General features: G+C 33.5%; 1 protein-coding gene across 3 annotated transcripts in view; it reads left to right on the top strand.

Moving 5' to 3' along the window:
• Nucleotides 1-12578, top strand: part of GRB14 (growth factor receptor bound protein 14) — a 157560-nt gene that overhangs the window by 112975 nt on the left and 32007 nt on the right. For all 3 annotated transcript variants that reach the window (XM_031960566.1, XM_031960567.1, XM_012544761.2), the window contains 3 exons: nucleotides 3711-3832; nucleotides 8286-8360; nucleotides 11109-11246. In XM_031960566.1, coding sequence (XP_031816426.1) covers nucleotides 3711-3832; nucleotides 8286-8360; nucleotides 11109-11246 — 335 coding nt within the window. The remainder of the gene's footprint in view (nucleotides 1-3710; nucleotides 3833-8285; nucleotides 8361-11108; nucleotides 11247-12578) is intronic.

Consider the following 12578-nt stretch of genomic DNA (forward strand, 5'->3'; position numbering starts at 1 on the left):
GAGCATATAAGTACCAAATGACTAAACAATATAAGTGCTATTGGAGATCAGGAACATTATTGATCATTTCTTGCTGGCTGGGGTGACCAGGCATAGATTTATAGGGGAAATTGGATTTATATCTTTATCTATATCTTATCTAAAACACACTCATTAGATTTGAAACTATAGTGAGATTAGGGAAAAAAAGAGAAGGGGAAAACTTTTGCTTTCTAGATGAGGGAGTGAATGGGACAAAAGTATCCCCTATGCCCCTGGCTGAAAAAAATACTATGAAAAGTTGAATGAATGCTTGGCTGGAACAGAAAACTATAAAGAGAGGAAACAGGACTAGAAAAGTTAGTACTATTAGGTCTGGGAGAAGCTTGGATGCAAGACTGAGAAGTTTGGATGGATTCCTCTTCTTGTTGACATTTTTGCAGCTGACTACTGGCCATTCTTCTGGATATTCTTTCCTTTCTGGGTTTTTGTGACCACTAGGCTTTGGTTTACCTACCTGTGTGACTTCCCCTTCCCTCTTTTTAGGTCTCTTTTGCTAGATCATAATTTATGCCCTTGCCTCTGTGGTTATACCCTAAGGCTCTATATTTGGACCACTTTTATTTTTGTACTCTCATAGTAATCTCATCAGCACCCATGCTGTAAATTTTCATTTCTGTATGGATGATTTCAAGATCTTTATAATTTTCTTTACTCTCATTTCTGGGTTCCATTCTCACATTACCGGCTGCCTGTTAGATACTTCAAACTAGATGTCTTTTAGGCATCTCAGATTCAACATGTGTGAAAATGGAACTTATTAACTTCTCCATAAATCCCACCCCTCTTCTAGACTTCCCTATTTCTGTTCCTGAAACTGCCATCCTTCCAGTCACCCAGATTTATAACCTTGGTATCATCCTTGATTTCTCTAAAAATTGTAAAATTTACCCTTTTTTTCTTCAAAAGAATATTTCTTGCAATGTGTCCCTTTTTCTTCATGCACATAACTATCACTGGTTCAGGCTCTTGTCACCTCTTAGCTAGATTATTGCAATATCCTTCTGATTAGTCTTCTTGTTCTAATTTTCTCTCCTCCAATCTATCTTCTACTTGGCTTCCAGAACAATTTTCCATAAATCTAGTCTGACTACATCACTTCCCCTGCTCAACAAGCTTCAGTAACTCCCATTTTGCCTTAAGTAGCAAGTATAAAATCCCACCTGGGAGTTTTCCTGTTTCAAACCTTACATTCTACTCCTCAGCCTATTACTTTTCCTTGCACATGGTACTACTATTGTCTCTGCCTTTGCACCAGCTGTTCCCTTTGTCTGGAATACTCTCCCTTTCAATTTCCAACTCTTGGAATGTGTGGCTTTTTAAAATGCCAGTTCAAAGTGATCCTTTCTTCAGGGGGGCTTTCTTGGTTGCCCCTCTCTTCCAATTCCATCTACTCTATACTGTGTGGTCTTATATCTATATACTGTCTTTTTTTATTAGAATGTAAACTATTTGAAGGTAGGAGTTTTTTTTTCTTTTCTTTCTCTTTCTCTACTGTCTTTCTTATTAGAATGCAAACTTTTTGAGGGCAGGACTTTTTCCTTTTCTTTCTTTTTCTCTTTGTTTCTCTCTTCCCTCCCTTCTTTCCTTTCTCTCTTCCTTCCTTCCATTTTGTTTTTTTTCAGTATCCAGAGTACTTAGTCTTGATACATTCTAAGTGATGGAAGAAGTTTTCAGGAAGATTAATCTGATGATGTTATGTAACATCAGAGAGTGAGGTAAACAAAGGCAGGGTGATTAACTAGGAAGCTAGTATAGTGGTCTAGGTTTGAAGTGATTAAACCCTAAATTTTTGTAATGAAGGGAAAAACATAGGAGATATTTGGAAGGAAAGATTGATGGATTAATTTATTAGGTGTGTCTGTATATGTGGGATGAGGAAACAGACCCCATGAGAGATGATTTTATAGAGTAGATAGATGATTGAGAGAAATTGCCATTGACAGAATATCATTTGCAGAAATTGACAAGCCAGAAATGGAGGCATTTTGTCAGAGAAATAGAGTGAATTTAGTTTCATTTATGCTGAGATAGGGGTAACAATGGAACTTGGAACTGAACACCTACAATAGAAAATTAGACATATAACAATAAAACTTAGGAAAAAGACTTCCACTGCAGATGGAGAGGTGAGAACCATTTATTTTCCATGGAACTTGGTAGTTGAAGCTATGAAAGTTGACTGATATCCCAAGGGAGAGTATGGACAGAAAAATAAAGGGTTAGAGTAAGCCTTAGGAGGGATCATTAGTACTTGGGGTAAGAAAAAGAAGAAGAGTGAATGAATATGGAATAGTAATTGAAAGTTTAAAGGAAAACACTATTATTAGTATTTTTTCAGTTCAAACTTATCAGCATGCATGGCTCATTCTCTCTAGATGTTCCTTTTAAATGTGTAAGCTCTTAAAAGAGTGAGTGCTCCAGGTGAAGGATTACTTTTGGAATGTTCAGATCCTAGCACTCAGATGTCTTAGGAACAGACTCAATAATAGATTAAGGCATGAAGATCTGTTCTCCCCTGCATTTCCTCTAGTTCTACCAGCAATACCAATGTTTGTTTTACAAGTAGAAATTTAACCTCTTATGTCTGTTTGTTTGAAATAACCTTTTCTTGACCTTACTAGTGCTTCTTCCCTTTACATCTTGTCATTTTTTGGTTTTGTTTTTTTATTATTCTTTCTCTTTCCCCCCTAACATACTTCATTTATTTTAGTATTAAATATTTATATATTTATTGTAGTTATTATTATATATTTATATACATTGAATCTATTTATTTTACTTAAAGTGTCCATTTAATGTGAGCACAGATCAACAAATACAACTTTGTTCAGATTTTCCTTTCTATAACCAATTCATTGACTCCTCTCACCAAGTCTGAGGGCCTTTATACTTAAGAGAATGTGGAGTGCGATAACAGCTTAGTTTTAAGAATCATTTGTTAACAAATTATGCATCATGCTGATTATGTACATTCCCTACAGTACCTAATTTAGTTTTTTCTTAGAGTTTAAATTATGTTTTTGGACTTGGTACCGAGGATAGAATGTTAAGCCCAGACTCAAGAAGACCTGAGTTCACTTTCTAGTTGTATGACCCTGAGCAAGTCATTTAAGATTTGTTTGTCTCAGTTTATTCAACTGTAAAATGGGGATAACAATAGCACCTATCTTGCAGGGTTATTGTGAAATTCAAATGAATTTATATTTGTAAAGCATTTAGCACAGTACATAACTCAAAGGGGATGCTTAATAAATGCTTGCTTCCTTCATTTCCCCTCTATTTATTATAAACTTTGAAAAAAATTATCATCTTTTCATCATTTGAATTACTAAACTACAATACAGTTACTTTATGAGATGCAACATTTTTATTCTGGGATGACAAAGAGATAGGCAAAAAGAACTATGTGTATGTTTCCTATACATTTATATTTGTGATCAGATTTATTTTTTAGCTGACATAAAGATAAAGTTAAGGCATAGCTGACAGAAAAGGTATGCCAATTTTTATCTCTCTCTCCTTCCCTTCCAGTCTCAGTTATATTTTACTCTGCTGTGAAGATTATTCTGGCCATTTTAGAACTGAATTGAAATCTTAATATTGCTATAATTATAAGGAAGCTAGACTACAATGAAGGCTATATATATATTTATTCTTGATCTTTACAGAGAGAACAATAGAAGACCATGAATTGGTGATTGAAGTTCAGTCAAACTGGGGAATGGAGGAAGAAAATAAGCTATACTTTAGAAAAAATTATGCCAAATATGAATTCTTTAAAAACCCAGTGGTAAGTAACATTTACAAGTGGTACAAAATAGCTCAATGGAAAATAAGTGCTTCATTTTAATTATCTTTTGATGTCCTTTTAGAAGGAGAACATGTTAATAAATACATCCCCAAAATTAATTGTACTATTTCTAAATTATAGAATCCTTACCCTTTTGGAAGCAAATTAGTGATTTTAGTATGCTCTAAGGGTAAAGTATTTGACTGTTAGTATAATGGAAAGCACATGGGGCAAAGAGTCATAAAACTTCTGGTTTTGCTTCAGCTTTGCCACTGATTAGCTGAGTGGCTTTGGGCAAAACCCTTAAGTTTGGAGCCTCAGTATCTTCTCTGATAAATGGGAAGGGGTTGCAGTGATATTCTGCATTTTAAAATTATTTGCTGATCATTTCCATTTGAATATTCTGCTTACACAAACTCATTTTGGCAAAAATAGAACTCATCATCGTAATAAGAATGGGGAAAAAAAGGAAGAACAGAAATAACTAAAGATATCACGTTAGAGATACTGGAGTCCAGGATGAATTTTGTAATGACCTATATGGAATACACTTGACTTTGCCAAGGCAATTCTTATCTATGCTCAAAACCCAGTATGAATTCTCTCATTGAAAAAAAAAAGGTAAATTAGTCTTGAAGAACATTTCTTTAATAGGAAGAATGAAATATACCTTCAGTAATTAAAAGGATAGCTGCAATATGAAAACAATAAATAAAAAGAATCTGAAGGAAGTGCAGCAAGCATTTATTAGGTGCTTACTAATTCAAATACTGTGCTAAGCACATCAAAATTTTTAGCTCATTTGATCCCCCTATGAACCTTGAAAGGTAAGTGTAATTATTATTCAATTTCACAAATGAGGGAATTGAGGGAAATAAAAGTTAAGTGATTTTTCTAGTCATACATGGCTCATAAATTTCTGAGATTGCATTTGAACTCAGATCTTCCAAACTCCTGGCCCAGTGCCTTATCCACTTAGCCACCAGCTGTCTGTCTGGGCCAATACTAACTTATGGAGGATGTCAGAGGGTGGGAAGATATGACACAGAATAGAAGAGAAAGAAGAATCACTGAACACTGGGAGCAAACATACATAGCTTTGTCTTATCTTGAGAGGAGTCAACTCCTCCTAAGAGGAAGTCATTCTTCTTCCTCCTCTTCTTCCTCCTACTGATGAGGATGTGAATCTGTCAGTGCTGTAAGATGAGCATTCAGTGTCAGAGGAGTAAAGCATAATGGTGTGTGCCTTCTTGTTGAGTGAGAAGTACTAAGATCTGTTTTTCTCTTTACTGACACAATACAGGAATTATTTCCTAGAGCATATTATCACAGAACTCCCAAGACCTTTCAAACCAAATGAGTGCCATCTGCTTCTTTTTTCCTCCTTTTTTTGTGCTAGCCATTTCTGATATACCATGCAGTTGCAATCAATACTACCAAAAAGTATCTAGACAGATTTTGAAGTATCATAAAGTCTTAGGCAAGAAACAGAATATTTTAGGGAGCATTGGTGATATTTTCATCCTGTGGCTTTTGCAGTTAGGTTTTGGGATGTAAAAAGCTAGATAAGATCTTATCAAAAAATGACGGTGGATTTCTGAACTGTTGTGCTCAATACATTATAGCATAGGGATGCAGTGAATATAACAAAGGCTAGTAAGAGTACATTTGGTTACTTGTACAAATCTAATCAAAAGGACTTTAAATGGAAGAAAAAGAAACTGTTTCTACTAAACTAAATACTGCAAAAAAGTAACTATAGTGTATTAAGAATAGCAGTAAACTCACAGAAATTCACAGGAAAAAAATATAATCAAAAGAATCAGTAGTAAAACTTAGCCTCAGATTTTGTTTTTTTTGTTGAGTTGTACCAATCATGTCTAATCCTTTGTGATCCCATTTGTGATTTTCTTGGCAAAGATACTGGAATGGTTTGCTGTTTCCTTCTCAAGGTCATTTTAAAGATGAGGAAACTGAGGCAAATAGGGTTAAGTAATTTCTCCAGGATCACATAGCTATGAAGTGTCTGAGGCTGGATTTGAACTCATGAAGGTGAGTCTTTCTGACTTCAAGCCCTGTGCCCCCTAGTTTCCTTTTATCTTGAATATTTATGCACAAATACATAAAGTATTAGTTATAAAGAAGAAATCCTAGTTCCAGGAATAAAATTTGATGTAGCAGATATTATTGAGAATTTGCTAATTGAGATTCTGGTGGCTTTTGTTTGCCTGAAGGGAACTCATCTATCTTTTATTTAAAGCCTTCTACAAATTGGCTTCAATCTTTTAAAGACAACTTGGTACAGCAGGGCACTGGATTTCAAGTTACCTGAGTTTGAATTCTGCCATGACACTAGCTATGACTCTGGACAAAGTCACTTGATCTCTTCATGTCTCTCTTTTTTTTAAAACCTGTGAAATAAGCTTTTGTGTACAACTTTTGTGGTCCAGTCAGGTTGCCTTTTTTTTAAAAAAAAAACTATTCCTTATACATAGCAAATGGAATACAAATTTACTATTTTATTGATACCAGCTTTAACAAAAAAATGAAATTGATAGCACATAATCTATGAATTATTTGGCAAATTTGGAATATTCAATGTATTTTAAATTGGTTTGTTTCTGGAACTGTGCATATTACTGCTAGAACTTTTTCATTGTTAAACTTGTCATTTAGGAAATATTCATAGTGAAAATCATAATTAAGTATTATCAAAATCCTGAAAAAACTTTTTTTCATTCTATTTTTCTTTTACTATATTATTTTAGCCATTCATCCAACCATTTTAAGTGCCTATTTTCTGTAAAAACTCTGCTAGACAATGAGGGAAATATAAAGATAATTAAGGTATAGACCCAACTCCCTTGGAGTTTGGATTGTAACAGTAAGCTAGAATTGGCATTTGGAAAATAATAGGATGATTATTAATAAAGAAAATAATAGTTGCAGTAAAAATTAAATGGGAACATAATTTTAGTGGAAAACGTTTTCTTGGTGTGCATCTTTATTAAAAACAAGAAATTAAAACTCACATCTAAAGAGATGTGCCACAGTGATAATCTTAATGCAAAAGGCATGCTTTAGATATGAAGTCCTTTATCCCTTAACTAGCTAGTATATTTGGTTTTATATAATTAGAAGAGAAAGGTCAAGAATACTTAGTTATGTTTCTATATAGGCATGCCAAAGTGTTGACATTTAGGCTATTTATTATCTTAGAAGAGAATTTTTCAATTTTCTTGATGGTGAGTCTTCTACTTAGTCTCTCTTTGGGATTGTTAGTATTCACCCTCTCCCTGACTCATGCAAAAACATCCTGAATAGCCAATTTAGTTCATCAAACATTTATTAAGTGTCTGCTGCATGTAAGGTGCTATGGTAAATGCTATAGATGTAAAGACAACAACGGCAATAACAACACAGTCCCTACCAGTAGGAATTAATTGACTTGAATGTAGGAAGGATTTTGTATTATAATAAGTGGAGGGATCAAATTCAGTTCAGCTCAACTCAAGAGTTTCCATTGTATGCAGAGATAAACATGGGACTACCAACAAGGATTAGAAATGGATTTGTGATTTCATCCCAATGAGGGATAGTCCTCTATCAATGCAAATAGATACTCCCTTTTAAAGTGATAGGCTAAGTGGGTTGCTTAAAGCAGGGAGGGCTTCTTAAACTTTTACTACTCAAGACCTCTTTTTGTTCAAGAAAGAGAACCTAAATTTCTCTTAAATGGAAGTAGCCAACATTTTCTAAGTACTTGAAGTTATTTTATATTTTATAATTAGCATTTGATAGTCTTTCAGAAATATTGAAGGCAAAAGGAAAAAGAAATAGCAGAAGATGAGATGGATATATATTGTCATGGAAACAATGAACATGAACTTGGACAGACTTTGAGAGATCCTGGAGGATACAAGGGCCCGGTGTCCCATAGTCCATGGGATTATGAAGAGTTAGACATGACAGAATGACTTTACAACAGAAGTCCTACTACTTGTGACCTATTTTCCCATGGACTTTCTTTTTAAACCTCTACTTATTTTTGTGATTCCTCCGAAGACTCTTCAGAATTTTTCATTTTATTTCAATTAGTTATAAAGCTAGAGCTCTATTTAGAACATATAGGTTAGAATCAACTATGGATCCTCACAATTTCTGTTATGTAATTTCTACCAAAACATGTTGTCACCATCATATTTCTTTTCTTTTCTTCTCTCTCTCACTCTCTTTTTTAAAGTCACTACTATATTGCTATCTGCTGTTCACATCTCTCTCTGACCAGAGACCATCACTTTGGGATGTAGGCTAAATAGCTGTCCAAGGTCCCATCCACCTCTGAACTGGGTGTCACTGGGTTGTTGGGGGCCATTTTTTCAGAAAGCTAATTAGGTCATATCTTTTTAAACCATAGTATAAGATGGTCTAATATTTGTCTTTTTTTAAACAGAATTTTTTCCCAGAGCACATGGTATCTTTTGCAACTGAAACCAATGGAGATTTGTCACAAGCTCTTATTTTACAGGTATTGTCTATTTTCATTGAACTACATCAGCAACAATTTCATTAAACTGTTGGTTTGAGATCTTTGCTTGAAAATTTGAAAATGTCTAGGTTTAAAACATTTTTCACAGGTGATTTCAGTTTCTCAAGAATTGGAAAATAAAGACTAAAGAAAAATTATAATTAATAGATTATGAGAAGCTAATGAGTGTTTCTTCTGTTTGTATCCATTTATTTATTTTTGCAAAAGAAGTCTTTATTCTTAAGTGTTGTAAACTCATTGGGAAATATCTCTGATGTTAAAGGAATAGGGAGAAAGAAGATGATGAAGAAGAGCGGTTGGGGAGAAAAACTGAGAGAGTTCTTCAGAGAAAGATGAGACAGGGGGACAGAACATTTAAAAATAGATACCTTTGGGCATTTTAAATCAGTGAATTCCATATATTACTACTAGTACTATTACCAGGTACCATGTTCTCCTGGTTTGCCAGCTGCTTAAGATATCAAGATATAATATTTTTATCACTATGGCTATGATTTTGACCAAGGCAATCATTATTGTCACCACAATTACTTTTTTACCATTTGAAGAAATTGCAGTCTTACCTTGTGATATATGTTGAAGGTTTATCTTAGTTTGTTGTTTTACTTTTCTGCTAGAAATTCAAAAATCAGAAAAAGGAAGTGGAGAATTCTTCAACAAAGAAATATTAAGAGGTAGATTTTTATAAATAGTCCAAATACAGTGAAATCCTGTTTCCTAACCAAAAAGTTTTTTAAAAATAAAATTAAGGAATTAAAAAAGAGTATAAAAAGCCTATAAAATATTTTCTCAACATGTTGATTTTTTGAGTTGAATTTGGAGAACTTTAATGAGAATAAAAGAATATTTGACTAAGAATAATATATCAATATCATTTCTTCTTCATATTCAGTAATCTCTTATGAGATGATTGACATATAACTTATTTACTGCCATGGCTCTCTTTGCCCAAACTGAGAAACTTTCAGAAGATAGTGACAATGAAAGCCACAATGCTTAGTGAAGAATCAGACATATTTTTTGATAGATTTGGAATTTTTACAGGTGGTCTATATATCTAGGTCACATCTCTTATTTTACTCTTTTCTTGTTCTCTAGGGAGACATCATATTTTCTTAGTATCTCTCTTGTTTTCTTGGCTTTGAAAGCACTTTGGGGAGATGTGATAGCAATGGCTTCTCACCTTTATGTGAGATTTTCTTTCATATTGTCTTTGAAAATTGTCATTTCCTAGAAAAGCCTATGAAATTCTATTGGCTTGGAAACTTGATCACCATCACTCTCTTCCCTCTCCCTATATACACACACTAATCCCAACCCAAGTAAATAATAATTAGCAGTATGAAGTCAGAGTTCCCCTCCCATAATAACTATGCCTTCCTATCTCTGAGATTGGAGGAATATGTTGAGGAAATTTAGAGAAGAGAGACAGACATAGAGAGAAGAGGAGAGAGACAGACAGATAGAGACACAGTGAGCGACAGACAGACAAAAACATGGTGGGGGAAGAAGGGGAGAGAGAGGGAAAAAGAGGGAGAGATGGAGAAAGACGGAAGAAAAGGAGAGAGGGAAGGAGAGAGACAGAAACAGAGACAGACAGAGACACACACAGAGAGACAGACAAAAACAGAGGAGTGGGGGCGGGGGAAGAGAAGAGGGGAAGAGAGAGAAAAAGAGAGGGAGAGACGGAGGGAGAGAGACAGAGACAGAGAAAGACAGAGCACCAAATCATCTCCAAACTCCTTTTCAAATCTACTATTTTTTGATATAATGGCAAAAGAAATTTATTACCTTAGGGGTAACAGGGAAAATTATCACAGTTAGTACTCTCTTAGGCTTCTCAGGGACACTGATGGTATTACCACTATCATTAATTTCAGAGCACAATAGCAGTGTTGGAGAATGTTTGGAAGTGGCAGCATGTCTCCTTTATTCCTACAGTTTACTATGAATATTGATAACATTCATATTATCAATATTAATATATATTGATATAATATATAAAATGTTTTGTTTAGAAATTTTATTCCTTGTAACAATATTGTACCATAGTTTTATAAGTTTTATCTCCATTTAAAGGATGAAGGGATTGAAGATTAGAGAGATTACCTTTTTTTACATTTTTAAATTAAATTTTAATTAATTAAATTTAAATTAATTTTTTAAATTAAAAACAAATTCTTTTAAAGTCAGTAGTAGGCCTAGAAGTTGAAGCAAATTCTTTTGGCTGTAAGTTCACTGCTCTCCCTCTAATACCATACTGCCTCTTGTCTCTCATCTAATCCCATACTGCTTTTTAAATAACCTTTTCAGTGGAGCCTTGTGAAAGGCTTTTTCAGAGTCTAAATAAATTATATTTCCATCTACCTCCAGAAGCAAAACCCGATTTTTCAGATGGATTCGGTGGGGACAACAGGTATGTTTAATGGCTCTGTAACTATTTAATTATTGTCTTGGTTAGGTAATGGACATTTAAATTTAAAAGTTTTCCCTGAGTTTTTTTTTTTTTTTTTGTTTGTTTGTTTTTGTGTGTGTGGAAATATACTTGGAGATTTTTGGAGGGGTTAATTTTTTTTCTTATTAAAATAAAAGACTGCGTCTGCTTCATGAGGACAGTCAACATCTTGCTCAGTATTTGAAATATATTCAAAAGCTCATATTGTTTGCTATAAAAAAGTTCAGCTTGACCTTCAAATGGGAATAAGTTTCTTTAATGTTTTCTTCCAGAATTTTCTGAGTTCTAGCACATATCCTGAAATACATGGTTTCTTACATACAAAAGAACAGGGGAAAAAGTCCTGGAAGAAGATTTACTTTTTTCTAAGAAGATCGGGTTTATATTATTCTACCAAAGGGATATCAAAGGTGGGTAGAAACAGAAGTTGTAAACTTTTGTGTCATCTGGTCATTATTAAGATGAGGTGTATCTTTGTTGGGTGTTTTAATTTGACTGCTTAAAGTTAAAATTATTCATATTCATTCATTTAGGAACATTTCTAATTTTTGAAAGAAAAATTTGGCAAGAAGTTCACTCATCAAAAAATAAATAAAGAGAATGAAAAGTAAAGAATTAAGGAGAAATTAAAAATAGAACATGTGCACTTGGTAAATTGGTGGTAAGAAGGGAAATAGTGGTTTAAATTTAAGGGCAAGAGGAATGCCTGTCTTGAAAAAGATACTCATCTATACTGGATCATAAACACAAGTCATTCACTAGTTATCAGGTACTTGACTTTTTTTCTCTAAATTCTCTAGATTGGGGTTGGTGAACTATGTTATACATACTACATCTGGCTTTGAGGCCATGTCTGGCCCATCATCTATCTATTTGTTTAGATCATCTATTCAAAATTGCAGTAAAACATAATCAGTATTCTCTGTTATTGAGATCATTAGACTTCATCTAATCATTTCTTTTTAAATCTCTTTGGGAATTTTATAATATAATTGATTCAGCCCAATTAATTAAATTAATATTTACTGAGTGATTTGTACAAGGTGATTTGCTGGTGCATTTTCTTGACCTTATGGAGCTTACAGTTAAATGGAAAACACAAAACATTTACTCAGTTTTTTTCATGAAATAAAAAAATTTAACTCGTATATCTTTAAAAAATACATAGTTCATATATTACCTTCAAAGATGTCCTGCTTGTTTTTATCTTTCTCTCAAATTGTTCCTGTACTCAGTGATTTAAAAAAATGTATTATGCTCTTTCTTTTTTTAAACTTCTTTATTTTGGCATCCTTTTTATTAATTACACTCTTCTTACAACCTACCCATCTCCCTAGTTATGGGGGAAAAAAATCTCCTCATGACAAATAAGCATGACAAATCTATGTACCAGCCATATGCAAAAATGTGTATGTTTTTCTGCCTCTCAAGTTCACCTCCTGAAGTTCCTCATTTCGAGAAATAGTGCCTGGTCATTGCACTGAATTTTCAAATATTTCAAAGTTGATTTTTCTTGTAATGTGGTAGCTATTATATAAAATTTAATGGTTGTGTTCACTTCACTTTATAATAATTCACATTCATTTTTCCAAATTTTCTGAATCTATCCCTTTCATTATTTACTTTTTTAAATCTTTAAAATTTATTTTTTATATAATATGTATTTTTATTCATACATCTCTCCCTCTATCATTCCTTGTCATAACCACCCCCCCCCCCCAACTTAAGCAAATACCTCTTTA

Source organism: Sarcophilus harrisii, chromosome 3 (assembly GCF_902635505.1).
Source record: "Sarcophilus harrisii chromosome 3, mSarHar1.11, whole genome shotgun sequence".
NCBI lineage: Eukaryota > Metazoa > Chordata > Mammalia > Dasyuromorphia > Dasyuridae > Sarcophilus > Sarcophilus harrisii.